The sequence below is a fragment of the Oncorhynchus mykiss genome, chromosome 20, assembly GCF_013265735.2.
Source record: "Oncorhynchus mykiss isolate Arlee chromosome 20, USDA_OmykA_1.1, whole genome shotgun sequence".
Lineage (NCBI taxonomy): Eukaryota > Metazoa > Chordata > Actinopteri > Salmoniformes > Salmonidae > Oncorhynchus > Oncorhynchus mykiss.
The window spans coordinates 35,620,647-35,641,788 of NC_048584.1; the positions used below are offsets into that span (position 1 = coordinate 35,620,647).

At 40.6% G+C, this 21,142-nt stretch overlaps 1 protein-coding gene across 5 annotated transcripts; it reads left to right on the top strand.

The window, feature by feature from the left end:
* Positions 1-1,987: 1,987 nt before the first annotated feature.
* On the top strand, positions 1,988-20,522 carry LOC110499411 (RUN and FYVE domain-containing protein 2). 5 transcript variants are annotated; one of them, XM_036956260.1, is made up of 19 exons: positions 1,988-2,184; positions 3,398-3,530; positions 5,424-5,597; positions 5,900-6,017; positions 10,387-10,488; positions 10,944-11,067; positions 11,464-11,528; positions 13,288-13,353; positions 13,748-13,817; positions 13,917-14,018; positions 14,146-14,262; positions 14,563-14,730; positions 14,861-14,958; positions 17,699-17,818; positions 18,123-18,252; positions 18,408-18,502; positions 18,807-18,855; positions 19,015-19,095; positions 19,292-20,522. In XM_036956260.1, exons 2-19 carry the CDS (start codon positions 3,455-3,457, stop codon positions 19,433-19,435), a joined length of 1,899 nt encoding a protein of 632 aa, XP_036812155.1. In that variant the 5' UTR covers positions 1,988-2,184; positions 3,398-3,454; the 3' UTR covers positions 19,436-20,522. The 5 variants fall into 5 exon arrangements, 4 of the variants coding, with proteins under 4 accessions (XP_036812155.1, XP_036812154.1, XP_036812153.1 ...); XR_005037990.1 differs by lacking the exons at positions 1,988-2,184; positions 3,398-3,530 and adding an exon at positions 4,036-4,560 and having other exon boundaries at positions 18,995-19,095; XM_036956259.1 differs by lacking the exons at positions 1,988-2,184; positions 3,398-3,530 and adding an exon at positions 4,036-4,560 and having other exon boundaries at positions 18,987-19,095.
* The last annotated feature ends 620 nt before the right edge of the window (positions 20,523-21,142 follow it).

Sequence of the window (21,142 nt, forward strand, 5' to 3'; positions counted from 1 at the left end):
GAAATACTCAAACAGGTAGCTAAAGATGATCTTTCTCCTCATATGTCTTGGTGTGTGCTGAAATACTACTAAATATCCTCCCACTGGGGCTCAACAATGGCATACTTTTGTGTGAGTTGCCCTCAAGCCTATAATATTATACCATATATGACCATCAATGGTATTTCTTCAGAAAGGCTTTGAGCAATTTGTTTCTTTTGTATCAAAAATGTGAATACTTTGTTCATGAATTATGTATTAGTACTATTAGCAGTGGCTTATATACAGTACCTCATCTCAATGACCAGGCTTCTGGGCTCTTCCATGGCAACGGTTGAAATGTCTCTGAATTGCTCTCATTTTTCTTATTATACAGTTCAGAGACTTTTCAACCAATAAAGAGCCCTGTGTGTTGTGACAGTTACCTGATTTTCTGCCCTGATTATGGGGAGATTCTCAATCGGTTTTGCTAACTCCTCCATCCTGATCATGGGGAGATTCTCAATCGGTTTTGCTAACTCCTCCATCCTGATCATGGGGAGATTCTCAATCGGTTTTGCTAACTCCGCCGTCCTGATCATGGGGAGATTCTCAATCGGTTTTGCTAACTCCTCCGTTCTGATCATGGGGAGATTCTCAATCGGTTTTGCTAACTCCTCCATCCTGATCATAGTGATTTACTTTATCTTTCTCCTCAGAGGGAGGCTCCCTGTCTTCCTGGTAATGACCTGCTGCTGACCGGCTCCGTAGCCTTTATTGACTTGTTGACAGGTAACTGTCACGACACACAGGGTTTTATTGATCACTCAAGTATTGAAAGTCTTTATATCAATTCCCCACCAGCCACCACCCTGGCCAAACGGCTACTAGTGTGATGTTGATGATCAAATATACAGAATAATAGTTACTTGAGGCACTAAAACTAAATACATTTTTCAAACACTGTGGTTTATGAATGGAACAAAGGTTGGAATGAGTGACATCATGTTGGTGCCTGGCAGCCTTCTTCGAATAGGAACCACAAATAATTGTGTTTTCTTTCCACCATTCCTGTTTGACCGCATGGTCAACATTTACAATACGATCTGTCCATTCCTTGTATTCATCCAAATTGAACAGATTCTCAATCTAATGGAGGGAGCTGGTACCACGACTCTTGCCTTGGGAGATACTGCCATCTTCTGGGTAGAATATAGAACATCATATGAGAAAATTGTATCTCTCGTGGACAGACTACACATTTGACTGATGACGTGAGATTTTAGTTCTGGATTACCCGAGAAGACTGACAATGAAACATTACAGTTTTGCTGATCGGACAGTTGGATTACCATTTTTGGCCAGGTCGCAGTTGTAAATGAGAACTTGTTCTCAACTTGCCTACCTGGTTAAATAAAGGTGAAATAAAAATAAAAAATAAAATAAAAATGTAAACATAAAACAGCAGTTTGTTATGTTGTATGTCATTCTAAATAATACAAATATATCACTAATTACTAAATAATGAATGGTCACTTGAAAGTAATATCCACATTAATATTTGATACATTTTTGTCACTGTGAATTATCACTGAAATACATCTTGGGTGATAAGATCATCTTGATATATCTTAATCTATGTATTCCGTGCATTTTGCTAGTAATGCATTCATACAAACAGAGGTGTCACCAGAGACGGAAGAGGAAGCGAGACATCCTACTCCCAAATGTTTTCTGCTTCATATACAGCCACCCCGTTAGGCAGACGAGAACTGACCTTTTTTAATGGTAAACGGCCTGAGTGGGACATCTTAATTCTTCCACCATCTTTGGTGTCACTCACTTAAACCACTTCCTGAATGTCTTTGCATTCCATTTACTACAGGAGGCCAGGGATTGGCCGGCCTTTGTAGGCTTGTTCCTCCCCATCAGCAGAACCATTCCTGCCCCTCCTCAAACAGGAGACTCCTCCTCCGCCCTCGTCGACCCCTCTCATCTGCTGCCCGTATGTGTACTATGTGCTCCGAGTTGTTCCACTGGGCGACATTCCCTCTTCTCTGCCTGTGACTGACTGCAGAGGGATGAGGCTCCCTCAGTACCAAGGCCCAATGCAGCACACCCAACAGACCCCAACCCAGCCAGGCAAGATCTGGAGTTACTGAGTCAGTCTGAGCCCATCTGAAACAAGCCAAGCAGTGTGCTGCTGCTATTGTTGCTCTGCCTGAGGTAAGTCAGCACTATTTTCATCAGAGTCCAGACAGACAGTCCAGCGGTTCATTTAGTACTAGTGTATAATGTTAATTTGTTTATGTGCAGGGAACATTCTACAAGAGAACACAGAAGGGAGGATATTACAGTGTAGAGTACATATCTCAGGGAGGATGTTACAGTATAGAATATATATCTCAGGGAGGATGTTACAGTACAGAATATATATCTCAGGGAGGATGTTACAGTATAGAATATATATATCAGGGAGGATGTTACAGTGTAGAATATACAGTATATCTCAGGGAGGATGTTACAGTATAGAATATATATCTCTGGGAGGATGTTACAGTATAGAATATACAGTATATCTCAGGGAGGATGTTACAGTATAGAATATATATCTATGGGAGGATGTTACAGTATATCTAAGGGAGAATGTTACAGTATAGAATATATATATATATATCTCAGGGAGGATGTTGTAATGTAGATTATATATCTCAGGGAGGATGTTACAGTATAGAATATATATCTCAGGGAGGATGTTACAGAGTGTAGAGGACATATCTCAGTCCACGTGTAACTGGTAGAAAGGGAGGGTGCCGCAGGAAATCAGAGTCATATGATAGTGCAGCACTGACTGGCAAATCAGCAGGAAAACAGCAGAAACGTTACTGACACTGTCAGTGGAGACAATGGACTCCACAGTCCTGGTTCCTGCTTGCTTCTGAAAATATAAGAAGGCTGTTCCGACTGTAGAATCAGGAAATGGAATAGGCAAGTTAATAGAATCTGTATGGTTCCACGGAACAATGTTCAACTTATTTAGTTAATGGATCCAAGACCAACATATTTATAATCATATTGCTCGGATTTATTACATTGTTTATCATTTTGTTTATCTCTCTCCATGAGTTCATGACATGCTGTGTTATGGTCCAGATTCAAAACTAAGGACAATAAAGTGCACATTATACTGCGTCAGAATATTCCTGTTTTATGTTGGTTTGTGACCAACTGACACTGTGTGGGCACTCAGTTGGCCCTCGGGCACATAAATCAGTTATTTCCCCTTCAATTACGTGATTTTGGTTTTGCATGAATTATAATTTACATTTCACAGTTATTATTCTCTCATGGGGAGAATGTGTGTGATGTTTTTTCTAAGGCTGTTGTTGGCATCCCTGTATTTGTGTAACACTTCGACTTCTCTCCTCTCTTACTGTAGACTAAATAGTTGTTTGTCCAGGTCCCCGGACCATCTTGGGTTGAAGTGATCTTCACCATGTATTCTCCTCAGAGTTTACATCGCTGGGGCATCACTCATACCGAGAGCATGGAGCGACTTGCATACAGTCAAGGTAAACAAGATCAGATAGCTTACAATTTCTTCTCAATCATATTGTGGTACAATTGGCCACAACACTATTTTTTAAACTGAGTATTACAGACACAGACATGGAAAAACTGGAATCCTACTGAAATGCTCCATTGAATTATGAAAACTATCAATTTCAGATAATTTATTAACTTTGGAGGGACATGCATCAAGTTTATCTAGTGACCATTTTTCATTCATTACTAAGTAAGATTATTATTTTCTGTGAACTTTTAATGACAAGAAATATTAACGTCTGATCAACACTTCTATTTTCTCTAAACACTGTATAGAGCTAGGCAAGTATACTAATTGTTTTATTAATATTTAATTACTTAAATCATATTTTATTTTACTCCATTTAAATAATTGATACCATATCATTATATTATACAGTACTCCAAATTGTATGCAGAAATAACTTGATTTCTTCCAGCCCGCGGTAGAGGGTAGCAGAATCCCAAGTATCTCACGCCATTACGTAGTGCATTGTGTGCGTTTTTGACGCCTCCCATACGGACCTGAGGGATTCGGCTTCATAGGATCTTTACACTCTGCGGCGAATAAGGGATAGTCATTTGTCATTGATGACTGTGAAAGCGGCGTTCACACTTAGAATGTAGACGAAATGTGATAGGCATTATAGTGTTGGGATTGGATGGTTTAGCAATGCTATCCCAGACATTTCTGCAACAATGGTCGCCAGGTGAATTGTCCGTATGATATTTCGACGATGGCGACACCTGCAGAGCACGACCTTGCATTAGCTGAAGCAGAGAGCAACAAAGAGAAGTCTCAAGTATTCGGAATCCTTAGGTTTCAGGAAGAAAAATCGACCGGTGAAAAAGCTAGCACCACCACGTCCACGACCATGAGAGCCGGGGACGGGAGATGGCAGGCACCCATATTTGCACTAGCCAGGAAAGCATCAGAGACCTTTTCAGGAAGCAGCAGTCATGTTTTGGCGAAGGTAGCGGAACCCACATCTTTTGTAAACGAATGGAGTGCCCAAGGTAATTTGGATTTATGTGCTCATCTTGTTTTGTTGTTTGATTTTGCATAGATCAACACAGCTGTCATGTCATCCCGTTCCTGCTCCAGACATGTTGCTACAGAATCAAATGCATATGTGTCGGTCATTGTTGATTGTGCGACATGCATCTATTTTTCTGCGTGAGTTTACGCATCGGCGGAAGAATCTGTTTGGAATTATTCTCTTATCAATTCAACTCATTCACTGTCAAATTGTGATAACCTTATGTTGTTGTGTGATTAACCAATAGCTAGTTAGAACCACACCCCGAGCTCATATCGTGATCCAGATGCGATGCTTGCTGCAGTTACTTTGGGTGATTCAGACCAGTTGCATCCCTTGTGGAGTGGGAATAGGCCTGTAACGCACATTAATAGATCTCTCACCTACTGACGACTCTGATCTGAAGCAGAATAGCAACATGATAGGTGGCATCATTTGTCCCATGTGTCAGTTGCATATTTACAGCTAAAGGCCAGTGCAAAACTGTTTCTGATCAATGTTTTCTTCTGGTTCGATCAGAAATAGTAATGAAACACACATCACAAATTTAGTTGATCAGAAAAGGTTATTTATTAGCCAGGATGAAACCCAATAACATGCCTACATACGGTGTCATGTCTGTACAACACATATTGCAGAGAACTATGACATGGAAATGTGAATGATGAATTGATGACTGTTTAATGACATAATGTAGGTAGGCATTACAGATGTCAACGTGCTGTATGTTTGTGTGCACCACTATGCAAAACATAATGGCATGACTCTTTTGTTGACACACTATAGGTAGTGTTTGAATTGACCACTCCCAAATGTGGGTCTGTTTCCTTCCCCGTCCAGCTCTGCGGGACCCTATGGCGATGGAGAGAGCCAACCTGCTGAACATGGCCAAGCTCAGCATCAAAGGCCTGATCGAGTCGGCCCTCAGTTTTGGACGCACCCTGGACTCCGACTACCCTCCACTCCAGCAGTTCTTCGTTGTCATGGAGCACTGCCTCAAACATGGTCTCAGAGGTATTCATTTATCATCGTTACCATGGTGCAGAACTAGTTGAATCCCATTCATAATGTTGACACTATCAGCTCATGGACACATTTTTATGACATAATGATTTGTTATGTTCATTAATCAACACATACTGTATCATCCTCAATGCCCGCTGTTGGCAGGACGTGCCGGAATATATAAATGTGCTGTAATCTCCCCTTTCCCATTATTTTCTTGATTGTTAAAAGATGCAACAACATACTTTCTCGACTGTGTTGTGTAACATTACCCATGAGATAAGGCTCAATGTTTATTCTTGCACCCACAGTGAAGAAGTCATTTCTTGGATACAACAAGTCTCTGTGGGGTCCTCTGGAGATGGTGGAGAAGTTGTGTCCCGAGGCAGGAGAGATCGCAGCCAGTGTCAGGGACCTACCAGGACTAAAGTATGGTACCAGAAGAGAGAGAGAGAGAGAGAGATGACTGTAGCTGACATTTCTATGTAGAAAAATGGAGAGATTAACTTCTTGATTAGGGCTTGATTCAATCCGTATCGCCGAAGCTCAACGATGTAGCACGCTTGAAGTTTTAAGGTAATTACGGATTAAGTCGACATGCAGCATTTACCTTGAATGCAGTCTCCACTAATGAGGGAGCATTGGCTTTAAATGTCAATCACGCTGTAAAGCTGCTCTTCAGCGATAAGGGTTGAATCGAGCCTTTATTTTCGTGGCATTTAGTTAGAAATAGTTAAGAACAAGACAAACAGGCCAATGCATTTGGGCATGGTGTCAGCCTTCATCTTTACGCCCTGAAACAGGCTGACACCATGCCCAAACATGTTGGCTTTCGTTTGTCATGTTTTTCAGTTAACTAAGGGGTTGACACATTTGAGCTCACCAGAAGAACAGTGTCTTTTCTTCTCAGAAATGTAGATTTTCTGAACTTTGTGTTCACGTTGGTTTTGTTTACATTTGTAGGCCCTAATGACCACTACGGTTCACTGCAACAGAACGTATACTACTAGTTTAAAAGCACTAGGCCTAATTGGGTCACTGTGTTCACTGATATGCTAAAGAGAAACTTGAGCCAGAAAAAGGAAGTGCCTCAATGTATTTTTGTACTTTCGCTTCGTGTTTTTCATTAAGACTGAAACTCTGGTGAAGCATAATTTCAGCCCAGATTATAAAGGGAACCCCATATAGAAAGGTTAAGACATACAGTGCGTTCAGAAAGTATTCAGACCCCTTGACTTTTTCCACATTGTGTTACGTTACAGCCAGTTTCTAAAATTGATTAAATGTGATTTTAATTTTTTTCCCCCCCTCATCAGTCTACACACAGCAATGACAAAGCAAAAACAGGTTTTTAATTTTTTTTGCTAATTAAAAAGCAACAATAATAATGCAATATGACATTTACACAAGTATTCAGGCCCTTTACTCAGTACTTCGTTGAAGCACCTTTGGCTGCGATTATTCTTGGGTATGACGCTACAAACTTGGCACACCTGTATTTGAGGAGTTTCTTCCATTCTTCTCTGCAGATTCTCTCAAGCTCTGTCAGGTTGGATGTGCAGGTCACTGCACAGCTATTTTCAGGTCTCTCCAGGGATGTTCGATCGGGTTCAAGTCCAGGCTCTGGTTGGGCCACTCCAGATCTCTGGCCACTTGACCATAAAGGCCTGATTGGTGGAGTGCTGCAGAGATGGTTGCCCACCATTTCCACAGAGGAACTCTGGAGCTCTGACAGTGACCATCCGGTTCTTGGTCACCTCCCTGACCACGGCCCTTCGCCCCGATTGCTCAGTTTGGCCGTGTGGCCAGCTCTAGGAAGAGCTGGAATGATGGAGGCCACTGTGTTTAATGCTGCAGACATTTTTTGGTACCCTTCCCTGTATCAATCCTGTCTCGGAGCTCTGCGGACAATTCCTTCGACCTCATGACTTGGTTTTTGCTCTGACATGCACTGTCAACTATGGGACCTTTTATATAGACAGGTGTGTGTCTTTCCAAATCATGTGAAATTAGGGCTGCGGTGACCGTATTTACCACCATTACCACGAGTTCTGAAGTTAGTCAAATTCTATGTGATCGTTTAGTCACGGTAATTAGACTTCTCCAAGCTCTGATGCTGCTGATGGTCATTAGTAGCCTACCAAACTTACTAACTGCCTGGTACTCAGCACTCTATTGTCCCTCTAATCACTCTGACATCAATGCAAATGTAATCTAAAATCTAATCAAACACTTCATGAGAGCCCATAAGCTCGTGTTGCGCAACAATTCTATAGGCTATGCAATTGTGTGAGAACCGAGTGATGGCCTCTATTAAAAAGAGGAGGATCCCATCAGTTTTCTATAGGCTAGGCCTACTATATTTATTTCTCAACTTTCCTAATATTAAGCAAATATTAATCACATTGCTTCTCTTTACAACAGGAGTATAGACTACCTAGCTGGCATGAAAATGAACCACAGGAAAAGCATCCTCCATTTGCTATTTAAGTGCAGAGATTACATGTATTTTTCCCCCCTGCCCCTGCTTCCAGACAGGTGCATGATAGTGGTTCATTCTAAATCCAAACAAATTTCACACATATATTATTTAGTATATGTAAAGACTAGATTAAATCAAGAAATAGTGTGATCGGTGACAATATTAGCCTATCACTTGTGAATGATGCCCAGCTTAAGGCAAAAGTGCATTTTTTTCCCCCTTCTACTTTTTCAAATCATAGTCGCACACTTCATGTAGCATAGCCCATAGGCCAATATGTTTTGATAAGGGTTGTAATCACAACTAAAGTGGCCAAATAACTTCTTTAAAATTAAGCACATTAATCTGCTTTACAACAGGTGTAGAGTCTAACTGGTACGCAGCGTGTGAGTTTCAAGGTCTGGGAAGATAACTTTCACCTTAAAAATGCACATTAATAATAAAAGCATTACATGCATAATCACATTTGTGTTCATTTTGATAATGGTGTTTTCCCGTTAATAGAACAACATCTGCTCTTATAGCCTACTGCGGTGTGCGCATCGCTGCGCTTATAATGTGAAGAAATAGACTGATAGTTTATCAACATTTTAAGCTAAACGTTCTGATCTGTTGCGTCAGCCTCATTGCATAAAACACGTTTTTTTTTTTTATTGCTAGTGGTTGTGTTAATTTGGGATCTATCGCATCTGTCCCAGACTATGTTTAGGATATTTATTTCTCGCACAGAATAGAATAGGTAAACTTTTGTACTATGGGGGTAGTAGATTGACATAGGCTAGTGGTTTTGCTGTTCGTTAGGCCTAAAACTAGATGTGGACAGTTCTTGCAATATCTTCAATATGCACCTCAGATTTGGATAAGGACTCACGCGGTTGCGTCCCGGATGTGTCTGTCTTCACTTGAAAGACATTATCAAGTGCTTGTCAAATTGTGAATGAGAGACTGACGAAGTGTGTACAGCCTGCGCAAAAAAAACAAAGCAGAGCTCATGCCTTTTCAAGTGACTTTTTTCAAATCATCATTAGTCACATCATGCAGCCTTACAATGTATTACAAATCAAAACATATAGCCCCATGTTTGTAGAACAACTAAAGTTATATTAATAACTCTAAATTTAAGCATATAGGAGTACCTATTTCTTTGTTAACGGCTCAACAAAGAATTGCGCACTCCCTCAAATAGTTTGTAGAAAACATATTTGTTCAATTTTATTCTTCATACTATAAAATAATGCCACAGAATTCTAAGCAAATCTTGTCTGCTAAATGAACTAGTGTAGCCCACAGCCATATGGCATAGCCAGATCAGGACCTAACATAAGGACAACTCAGAGTATGCTATTCTGTTCTTCTGAAATAGACTACATTTTCTTCATTTCATGCTTCTTTAGACCTGTCTAAAATAAATAATGGATTTCTTGTGGTGGTGTAGACTATATTACATGGATTTATTAGACTTTTTTAAAATGTAGATGTTCCAAAGGTCAGCATCAGTGGCTTGTAGGCTGTTTGTGGAAGCCAGGAGATGCTAAATGTGTTTATGCTAATTAACAGTCAATTACCGTGAGACTGACAGTTATTTGCTTGACAATCTCCGGCTGACTAAGTGTTTTAATCGCCACAGCCCTATGTCCAATCAATTGAATATATAACACAGGTGGGCTCCAATCAAGTTGTAGAAACAGCTTAAGGATGATCAATGGAAACAGAATGCACCTGAGCTCAATTTCGAATCTCATAGCAAAGGGTCAGAAGACTTACTTTTTTTGCTAAAATTTCAACAACAAAAAAATTATAAAAAAAAAAAATCTTTGTCATTTAAAAAAAATAGATATTTCACCTTTATTTAACCAGGTAGGCCAGTTGAGAACACCTTTATTTAACCAGGTAGGCCAGTTGAGAACACCTTTATTTAACCAGGTAGGCAAGTTGAGAACAAGTTCTCATTTACAACTGCGACCTGGCCAAGATAAAGCATAGCAGTGTGAACAGACAACAACACAGAGTTACACATGGAATAAACAACATTATTCGATGAGGGGGAAAAATTATTCAATAATCCATTTTAGAATAAGGCTGTAACTTAACAAAATGAGAAAAGGGGAAGGGGTCTGAATACTTTGCACTGTATGTTCTATAACCTAGGAAAGCAAGCATACACATTTTCCTCCGTGTGCTATAAAGATGATGACTCAGCCGGGCTGTTAAACATGAAAACAACTTGCATGTCGATCATAAATCATGCACGCCACATCTAATGTCAACACATACAGTACACAGTGTTTGGCTATAGTTTTTGTTCTGTTATTGTAGGACTCCGCTGGGCAGAGCTCGGGCCTGGCTGCGTCTAGCCCTGATGCAGAAGAGGCTGGCTGATTACCTCCGCCTTCTGATCACCAGAAAGGACCTGCTAAGGTACTGGAAGGACACCCAGTCTCAACTCACTCACACACATCTTCATCTCCATTCAAGTCCTTGGGCCGGCAGACAGAGAGCCTCCTCAGTAGTGGTTCACCATCTGCTTCTCAGCAGACGAGACGCTAATACCTTCAGATGGGTGGAAGTGGTGTCAGTTATTTTCTATAAGAAAACTGTTAGAATAAGCAGTGATGGTATATACAGTGCCTATCATGAGTATTCACACCCCCCTTGAAGCTTCACATTTTATTGTTACAAAAGTGAAACTTCATTTTTAAAATATGGTCAATGATCTACACAAAACACTGTCAAAGTGGAAAAAATATCCACAGCAACATTATTAACTTGACCGTGCTTGCTTAAACAAAGGGGTGAACTTATTTTAGTTATTAATTTGTAAACATTGTATGTGATGATGATTTGATGTGAAATATGGCATTTTGCACCCACAGTGATTTCTATGAGAATTCGGCTGTGATGGTAGAGGAGGAGGGTGCTGTCATCGTTGGCCTGCTGGTGGGACTCAATGTGATCGATGCCAACCTTTGTGTCAAGGGAGAAGACTTGGATACACAGGTGAGTCACCCCCCCCCCCCCCCCCCCCCCCCACACACACACACACTTCAGTCATTGTTCTAAAATTCCCCATGACAGCCTTTAAAATAGGCAAGTGAGAGGACACCTCAATGTTATTCAGGGTCCTACCCGCGGACGCAGGATCTGCGTTCCTTTCACCTCATGGAGAGCACTCGTCGCATCCCAACAATCTAATCAAACTAGTATCTATAACTGACAACGCCCAAACAAATTAGTATAATCTAAACTGTTCAGCTGTGCTTCTAGTCTATTCAGATTGTAGCAGCAGATGTTTACACTCCAGTTGTCTCAGACCAATTTGAGACGGAATATAGTGGTCAAAGTCTATGCAGAAATGTTCAACATACTGGCTGTGTGACATTTTACATTTCTTAGGTTGGGGTCATTGACTTCTCCATGTACTTGAAAAATGACATTGATGACTACAGAAGTGAAGAAAGGTAAAGTAGATACTCTTATTACTTTAACGAGGTGGAATATATCCATAAAAATATATCTACTACTACACATTGTCTTGGATACGCTGAGAAAGATAAAAGTACAGTTGAAGTTGGAAGTTTACATACACTTAGGTTGGAGTCATTAAAACTTGTTTTTCAACCATTTCACAAATTTCTGTTAACAAACTATAGTTTTGGCAAATCGGTTAGGACATCTACTTTGTGCATGATACAAGTAATTTTTCCAACAATTGTTTACAGACAGATTATTTCACATAATTCACAATTCCAGTGGGTTAGAAGTTTACATACACTAAGTTGACTGTGCCTTTAAACAGCTTGAAAAATTATGTCATGGCTTTAGAAGCTTCTGATCGGCTAATTGACATAATTTGAGTCAATTGGAGGTGTATCTGTGGATGTATTTCAAGGCCTACCTTCAAACCCAGTGCCACTGCTTGACATCATGGGAAAATCAAAAGAAATCAGCCAAGATGTCAGAAAACAAATTGTGGACTTCAACAAGTCTGGTTCATCCTTGGGAGCAATTTCCAAACGCCTGAAGGTACCACGTTCATCTGTACAAACAATGGTACGCAAGTATACACACCATGGGACCACGCAGCTGTCATACCGCTCAGGTAGGAGATGTGTTCTGTCTCCTATAGATTAATGTATTTTGGTGCGAAAAGTGAAAATCAATCCCAGAACAACAGCAAAGGACCTTGTGAAGATGCTGGAGGAAACAGGTAAAAAAAAAGTATCTATATCCACAGTAAAACGAGTCCTATATCGACATAACCTGAAGGCCGCTCAGCAAGGAAGGAGCCACTGCTCCAAAACCGCCGTAAAAAAGCCAGACTACGATTTGCAACTGCACATGGGCACAAAGATTGTACTTTTTGGAGAAGTGTCCTCTGGTCTGATGAAACAAAAATGGAACAGTTTGGCCATAATGACCATCGTTACCTTTGGAGGAAAAAGAGGAGGCTTGCAAGCCGAAGAATACCATCCCAACCGGGAAGCACGGGGGTGGCAGCATCATGTTGTGGGGGTGCTTTGCTGCAGGAGGGACTGATGCACTTCACAAAATAGATGGCGTCATGAGGGAGGAAAATTATGTGGATATATTGAAACAACATTTCAAGACATCAGTCAGTAAGTTAAAGCTTGGTCACAAATGGGTCGTCCACATGGACAATGACCCCAAGCATTCTTCCAAAGTTGTTGCAAAATTGTTAAGGACAACAAAATCAAGGTATGGGAGTGGCCATCACAAAGCCCTGACCTCAATCCTATAGAAAATTTGTGGGCAGAACTGAAAAAGCGTTTGCGAGCAAAGAGGCCTACAAACCTGACTCAGTTACACCAGCTCTGTCAGGAGGAATGGGCCAAAATTCACCCAACTTATTGTGGGAAGCTTGTGGAAGGCTACCTGAAATGTTTGATCCAAGTTAAACAATTTTAAAGGCAATGCTACCAAATGATGAAAGAAATAAAAGCTGAAATAAATCGTTCTCTCTACTATTATTCTGACATTTCACATTCTTAAAATAAAGTGGTGATCCTAACTGACCTAAGATAGGGAATTTTTACTACGATTAAGTGTCAGGAATTGTGAAAAACAGAGTTTTTAAATGTACTTGGCTAAGGTGTGTATCTAAACTTCCGACTTCAACTGTATATCAAAATACTTAACACTTTCAAACATAAATGTTCTCTCTTCTGATTTATCTTCCATGATTTGTTTTCCCAATAGAAATGGTCAAATAGCAGCCATCCTGGACCAGAAGAACTACGTTGAAGAATTAAACAGGCAGCTTAAGTAAGTATTTTCATATTTTTTTCTTTACCATACTGTATCATTGTGATTGTTTTTTTTGTTTGTGTGTGTTTGATATTAACGCTCAACTGTGTTTTTTTTTGCTGAGGAAGCTCTTATTTAGACCAAGTTGTTGGCACTGGCTACGCAAATAAAAGTGTCTCTTCTCTTCTATAGTCTTACACTCGTTGCTCAACCTCTAAAGAACTCAAGCTCACTAGTTCAACTGCAGGAAATGTCATTCTAAAAGACAATGAAAGTACTTGTGTTTTGTGAGGACCTTTTTTTAAGTCTGTTTTAAACATGCGATGCTTGAAGCAGTGTGCTTCTTCAAACACCTGTTGGGAGAGACTAAATATGAAATGGCACTAAATTAGCACTTGTATCTTTGGCACAGTTCTTCAGTACACGGCTTACAAGGGAGGGTCGATAACTTGGAGAAATCAAACTCTAAACTCATTGAGGAGGTATGGCAAAGTCTCTCATTAGTACAGTACTAACATTACGAATAATTTACCATTTTATACATCTGATTTGGTATTCATTTGAACTTCTTTTCCTTGTAGCTGGCGATTGCAAAAAACAACATAATCAAACTACAAGAGGAGAATCATCAGCTTAGAAATGAGAACACTATTATTCTCATGAAAGCTCAGCAGCAACTTGAGGTATGCCTTTTACAATGTCCTGTTCTCTCTCCGTGTCAGTCAACTGTAGAACCCTGTTCCTCATTTGTAGTGATTGTGGTATTAGGAATTGTCTGTTGTCTGTGTCATCTGTGTCACTGTCTGTCAGGTGACCCAGGTGGACGTGGACGTGGAGCTGGACACCTACAAGAAGTCGAGGCAGGGCCTGGACGAGATGTACAACGAGGCCAGGAGGCAGCTCAGGGAGGAGTGTCAACTACGCCAGGTCTGTTGTCATCCAGCATTTCCCCTGATCATTTTTCTATATGGGGCACATTTTCAGTTGAAACCCATTGAAGCCAATGTTTTTTTTCTAGGCAGAGGAAGCAGCTAATGTAGAAAGGGGAGACTCTCACCTTTACAATAGAGGAAACATTGCCAACATAAGCCAATGCAGAATTCTGAAATGGTCATCTTTGGTTGTAATGAGCATTCAGTAGTATGGTCTGTGTGAGAAAGGTCAGTGCTTTACAGTTGAGCAGGATTTGGGGTGACGGACAGCTGTTCTCCTTGTCCCCCGCTGTAGGATGTGGAGAATGAGTTGGTGGTGCAGGTGAGCATGAAGCAGGAAATGGATCTGGCCATGAAACTGTTGGAGAAGGACATCCACGAAAAGCAGGACACACTGATCGGCCTCCGCCACCAGCTGGACGAAGTCAAGGCCATCAACGTGGAAATGTACTCAAAAATGCAGGTGCCGTGGAACTTTTTGTGTGCCGGATTTTTCTGATGCTTTTGTGCATAGAGTTGCTATGTTGTTTATGTTATCAGGTTATGTTCCAGTGACTATACTGATCTGATGGCTTTGCTGTGTTGTCGACCAGACTTCCGATGACGGCATGAAACAGAAGAACGACATGATCACTCGTTTGGAGGAGAAGACCAATCAAATCACAGCAACCATGAAACAGCTGGAACAAAGGTAAGGGAGTTGACTTAAAATATCCTCTTAAATTATTTTACAGTAATATTTAAGGCCCGGTTTCCTGGACACAGAGTAAACCTTTCCCTGGACTAAAAAGTACTTTCAATGGAGATTTATAGTCTGGGACTAGGCTTAATCTGTGTGCAGGAAACTGGCCCAGTGGCATGCAAAGTATTTTCTCTTTTTGCATGTAGGTGTATTGTCATGAATGTATGTTTTACCATTATTACAAATCCATTTTGGAGCATTGACTTGGCTGTAGTCTTGTAGTGTGATGTGACCGTAGCTTTGTCATGTCTCAGTCAACATGGACCATCTTCTCCCTTTCTCTTCCATTCGTTTACCGCCATCTTCTTTGTGATATTTTTATGAGAATACTTTGCTTAACAATTTCTTATTTATTTTGGTCAAATGGAAGTTCCCTGATGTTGACTTCCTATTTCTCTTTTTCTTTTCCTTGTCTTTTATTGCTTCCATTTTTTTACCCTCGTGTTTAATTTCATACATATTTCTACATTGATCTTTTACCCTCATACGTATAATTTCATACATATTTCTACATCGATACAACTTCCTGTTTTGTCTACTTGGTCTCAATAGTGATAAAGATTTGCTAAGCCAGACGCGAACGCTCGCCATGTCATTCGTAAAATGTGCCAGCGCAGACACTGAGCACCAATACAAGCTTGTTAAAGACATCTCTTTCTGAGCATTCAAACACAACCACTAACTCTCAGCAAACACTAGGCAGGGGATTTGTTCATATGCAGTATCGTAAAGTAATGGGTTGACTGTTCTTAAAAAGTTTGTTGGTTTTTTTAATCAGTCTAATGTTAAGACGAGCTTCTTTCACTAAAGGAAGTTTTGTAGTGCATCCTGTTATTGTGGCACTGTAATAACTAATACACTCAAACATGTCTGTAAGAGCAAATACTCTACTCATTATAGCCAATAAAAAGTATAATTGTCTTTTATCACATGAAACAATAAAGTTAGATGTTTTGAAATTGTGGTCGTGGAATGAATCTTTAAAAAGTATTGTCAGCGTTAAATCAGCTCCCTGATTGTGTCCATAGAAATGTTACAAACTGTCCTGCCATTGTCTGGCCATCTTCTCTTCAGAATGGTCTGCCTGTAGATGTCTGGCCATCTTCTCTTCAGAATGGTCTGCCTGTAGATGTCTGGCCATCTTCTCTTCAGAATGGTCTGCCTATAGATGTCTGGCCATCTTCTCTTCAGAATGGTCTGCCTGTAGATGTTTGGCCATCTTCTCTTCAGAATGGTCTGCCTGTAGATGTCTGGCCATCTTCTCTTCAGAATGGTCTGCCTGTAGATGTTTGGCCATCTTCTCTTCAGAATGGTCTGCCTGTAGATGTCTGGCCATCTTCTCTTCAGAATGGTCTGCCTGTAGATGTTTGGCCATCTTCTCTTCAGAATGGTCTGCCTGTAGATGTCTGGCCATCTTCTCTTCAGAATGGTCTGCCTGTAGATGTCTGGCCATCTTCTCTTCAGAATGGTCTGCCTATAGATGTCTGGCCATCTTCTCTTCAGAATGGTCTGCCTGTAGATGTTTGGCCATCTTCTCTTCAGAATGGTCTGCCTGTAGATGTCTGGCCATCTTCTCTTCAGAATGGTCTGCCTGTAGATGTTTGGCCATCTTCTCTTCAGAATGGTCTGCCTGTAGATGTCTGACCATCTTCTCTTCAGAATGGTCTGCCTATAGATGTCTGGCCATCTTCTCTTCAGAATGGTCTGCCTGTAGATGTCTGGCCATCTTCTCTTCAGAATGGTCTGCCTGTAGATGTTTGGCCATCTTCTCTTCAGAATGGTCTGCCTGTAGATGTCTGGCCATCTTCTCTTCAGAATGGTCTGCCTGTAGATGTTTGGCCATCTTCTCTTCAGAATGGTCTGCCTGTAGATGTCTGGCCATCTTCTCTTCAGAATGGTCTGCCTGTAGATGTTTGGCCATCTTCTCTTCAGAATGGTCTGCCTGTAGATGTTTGGCCATCTTCTCTTCAGAATGGTCTGCCTGTAGATGTTTGGCCATCTTCTCTTCAGAATGGTCTGCCTGTAGATGTCTGGCCATCTTCTCTTCAGAATGGTCTGCCTGTAGATGTTTGGCCATCTTCTCTTCAGAATGGTCTGCCTGTAGATGTCTGGCCATCTTCTCTTCAGAATGGTCTGCCTATAGATGTCTGGCCATCTTCTCTTCAGAATGGTCTGCCTGTAGATGTCTGGCCATCTTCTCTTCAGAATGGTCTGCCTATAGATGTCTGGCCATCTTCTCTTCAGAATGGTCTGCCTATAGATGTCTGGCCATCTTCTCTTCAGAATGGTCTGCCTGTAGATGTCTGGCCATCTTCTCTTCAGAATGGTCTGCCTGTAGATGTTTGGCCATCTTCTCTTCAGAATGGTCTGCCTGTAGATGTCTGGCCATCTTCTCTTCAGAATGGTCTGCCTGTAGATGTTTGGCCATCTTCTCTTCAGAATGGTCTGCCTGTAGATGTTTGGCCATCTTCTCTTCAGAATGGTCTGCCTGTAGATGTCTGGCCATCTTCTCTTCAGAATGGTCTGCCTGTAGATGTCTGGCCATCTTCTCTTCAGAATGGTCTGCCTGTAGATGTTTGGCCTCCCCCTTTTCTTTTGCCAGTTTGTCCCATTGCATCCCAATCCCCTGCACCCCTTTTTCCTTGTGATTGGAGCCTCAGTTTTACCCAGTTGGTTTGAATTACACCAGATTACAGGAGGTTGATCGGGACCGCTGGACCGCAGAAGATGGAACGCGCAAATTCAAGCAGGACTTTGTCAACAAAGCCGACAGCCTCCAAAAGCAGATAGCCCAGAGAGAGAAGCAGAGGTAAGAACACATCCATACGGTATATTTACAGCAGCTCTTAGCACTTGTTCCTTCTATATAATAAATATATTGTTTTTCTCTGTACCAAAATGAAGATTTGGGGCTCTATTCATTCTGTATCGCAGAAATTCAGCGTTACAGTGTGATGTGAAATTTAAAGACAGTGTCCCCGTGCTAGCGGAGAGTGCCTTTATGGTAAACGCTACAAATGTCGACTCAGTTGGAAATTACTTTTACATGTTTAGCGCCAATCTTCAGCGATACAGACTGAATAGAGTTATCCGGGATGTTGTTCCTGTTGTAGGTTGCAGCTGGAGACAGACCTAAAGATTGAGAAGGAGTGGCAGCAGACCTTACAAAACAACCTGGAGAGGGAGCGAGACATCGTCGCCCAGCTCAGTGCTGAAGCCCAGCAAATAAATGGACTTAAAAAGGTTTGTGAGGGTTTCCTCGTAGGGCTTTTTGTGACCTTGTGGCATTTAAAAAGTATTATGTTCAAGTTCAACATATTTTCCATTTGACGTTGTGTCACAGAGACGGAGTATATTTACACACAGTGGATTGATGTATTTGACGTGTTTTTTTCCAGGAGTTCCACAGGCTGCAGGATGAAAACAGCCAGCTGACTGGAATATGTGACGAACAGGAACAGGCCCTGGAGGAGCTGGGATGCAAACTTAGCGAGTACTTGTCTATTTTAAACTCCTCATTTTATGTGTTTTTATTTAACACGGTCTGTCTTTCAAAAAGGAATGCACCCTCTTACCCACATCAGTTAGAGCAATCTCAACGTACCTTTTCAGAAAGGAGTGGAAAGGAGCAACATGCTTTTATGTTTGTGGAGGAGGGAATATAATCACATCCATGATCCTTTTATATGCCTCTTGGCCTTAGTTAGTGCACATACTGTTGCAAAGTTCCTTTTAGGATAAATTGAGAGACGTGAACTCTGTAAACTGTTGTCTGGCTTTTCTTATTCTTAACACAGATCAAAACTTAAAATCGAGGACATAAAAGAGGCAAATAAAGCTCTTCAGGTAAGTGTCTCTTGAGTTCTACGTTGTTATTCAAGTGAAAGTTCAGTCCAATCAGACCATTTTTTTTGTTTTTATGAAAACAACTGATCTACTAACATGCATGTTAACCTTGGCCCATGCTGTTCCACGAGTCGCCTAGCTTACAATCAAATATTCCAGGGGGGACAGATCTGGCTGAAGGACAAAGACGCCAACATATGTAAACTGTGTGAGAAGGAGTTCTCCATCTCTCGGAGAAAGGTTAGGTTAAACTCATTAAATTTTTTGTGTGAAATTAATTGGGACAGTGCTTAACCAGCATGCAACACAAAAAGATGTGACATAGTTGCCATTCTAATTGTAAAACTATGCAAACCATAACGCATATCTTTTCCTTGTGGTATACTTCTTGCCTAGGTTAGCTGATTTGTGTTTTCCATGCGTCTCATTTCTCTAGCACCACTGTAGAAACTGTGGGGAGATCTTCTGCAATGCCTGCTCTGACAACGAGCTGCCCCTCCCTGCCTCGCCAAAACCAGTGAGGGTCTGTGATACGTGCCACGCCCTTCTTCTCCAACGCTGTTCCTCAAATGCCACATGAGGTGCCTCCTTTCAGCCCCATCCACAGCTTTTACTTAGCCCCCCCTCTGAGTTTGTGTGACTGTTATCAGGTATCAAGCATTCATGTTCTCCTAGGTGTTGTCCTTTGTGTAACATGAGATTTGAGATGTTATATCTGTGACACTTATATGACACTAAGGCTGCGTTTAGATAGGCAGCACAATTTTGATGTTTTTTAAACTTTTGACCAATCATATCAGATAATTTGCCAATAATTGGGCAGAAGATCAGAATTGGGCTGCCTGTCTCCACAATAGACTAAAACCATGTGGGCAGCTGAGCATATCGTTCTAAATTTGCAGTAAGAATATCAAGAGACGATGCAAAGTATGTTTCTCTACGAACGGAGGAATACAGTGGTTGAGCCTGTTGTGATAAGCCATGGAGTCATTGGACATAATCATATTTTGGTTTTGTTGAGTCGTGTTATTTCACTTGATTGTGGATGGTCTTACCTGTTGTAATTCACACGTGCCTCTAATAAGCCAAAATACTGAATGAGTACCATTCACAGATTTGTTTCTGCATGAATAGAATGCAGGCACATTTCAGAAGTATGTTTACCAAAAGCACTAATGTTCCCAATGCTGCCTTGGTGATGAAGAAGAAGAAACTACATGAAACAGCACAGCAAATGTATATGTTGTACTTTTGATTACTGACTGAAAAACACAATATTAACTTAAGTAGGCCTCATTAATTATTAACTTAACAATAACTATTATTATCGTAAAAATATACTGTAGCTACCTAACGTAGCAAATGATTACGTTTGCAAACATACCCATCTTGTATTTATTTTTATAAAGTGAAGAAAAAATATTTCATTTCAGAGTATTTGTTATTTTTCTGCACATTTTATTTGAATATTTGTCATACAAGTTTAAAATCTTGTATCAAAGTGACAAATAATTTCAGATGTACTGTACATTAATTTGTGTGTACCAAATTATACACTTGTTGTATATTTTGTTTTGTATTCAATCAGCAAAACAGTGTGTTTCAATGTTTAATTTTCCAAAACTGGAATGAATACTTTTCATTAAAAATAAATGGATATGGTACATCTCACATAATCAAAATATATGCTGTGTGCCTAATCAGTTTTCAATATATTCTCTTGTTCACTAGATGCCAGTTACTTTGCAGTGCATCAAAGTTGTCCAAGTCCTGAGGCAGCAATGCATCCCCAAACCATCACAAATCAAATCAAATCAAATTTTATTTGTCACATACACATGGTTAGCAGATGTTAATGCGAGTGTAGCGAAATGCTTGTGCTTCTAGTTCCGACAATGCAGTAATAACCAACAAGTAATCTAACTAACAATTCCAAAACTACTGTCTTGTACACAGTGTAAGGGGATAAAGAATATGTACATAAGGATATATGAATGAGTGATGGTACAGAGCAGCATAGGCAAGATACAGTAGATGGTATCGAGTACAGTATGTACAAATGAGATGAGTATGTAAACAAAGTGGCATAGTTTAAAGTGGCTAGTGATACATGTATTACATAAGGATACAGTCGATGATATAGAGTACAGTATATACGTATGCATATGAGATGAATAATGTAGGGTAAGTAACATTATATAAGGTAGCATTGTTTAAAGTGGCTAGTGATATATTTACATCATTTCCCATCAATTCCCATTATTAAAGTGGCTGGAGTTGAGTCAGT

Excerpts from the sequence above, each read along its gene's own strand:
- LOC110499411 (XM_036956258.1), top strand. The coding sequence starts at position 4,281 with ATGGCGACACCTGCAGAGCACGACCTTGCATTAGCTGAAGCAGAGAGC. Across the intron at positions 6,018-10,386 it reads AGGGACCTACCAGGACTAAA|GACTCCGCTGGGCAGAGCTC; the intron begins GTATGGTACCAG and ends CTGTTATTGTAG. Across the intron at positions 14,263-14,562 it reads AGGAGTGTCAACTACGCCAG|GATGTGGAGAATGAGTTGGT; the intron begins GTCTGTTGTCAT and ends CCCCCGCTGTAG.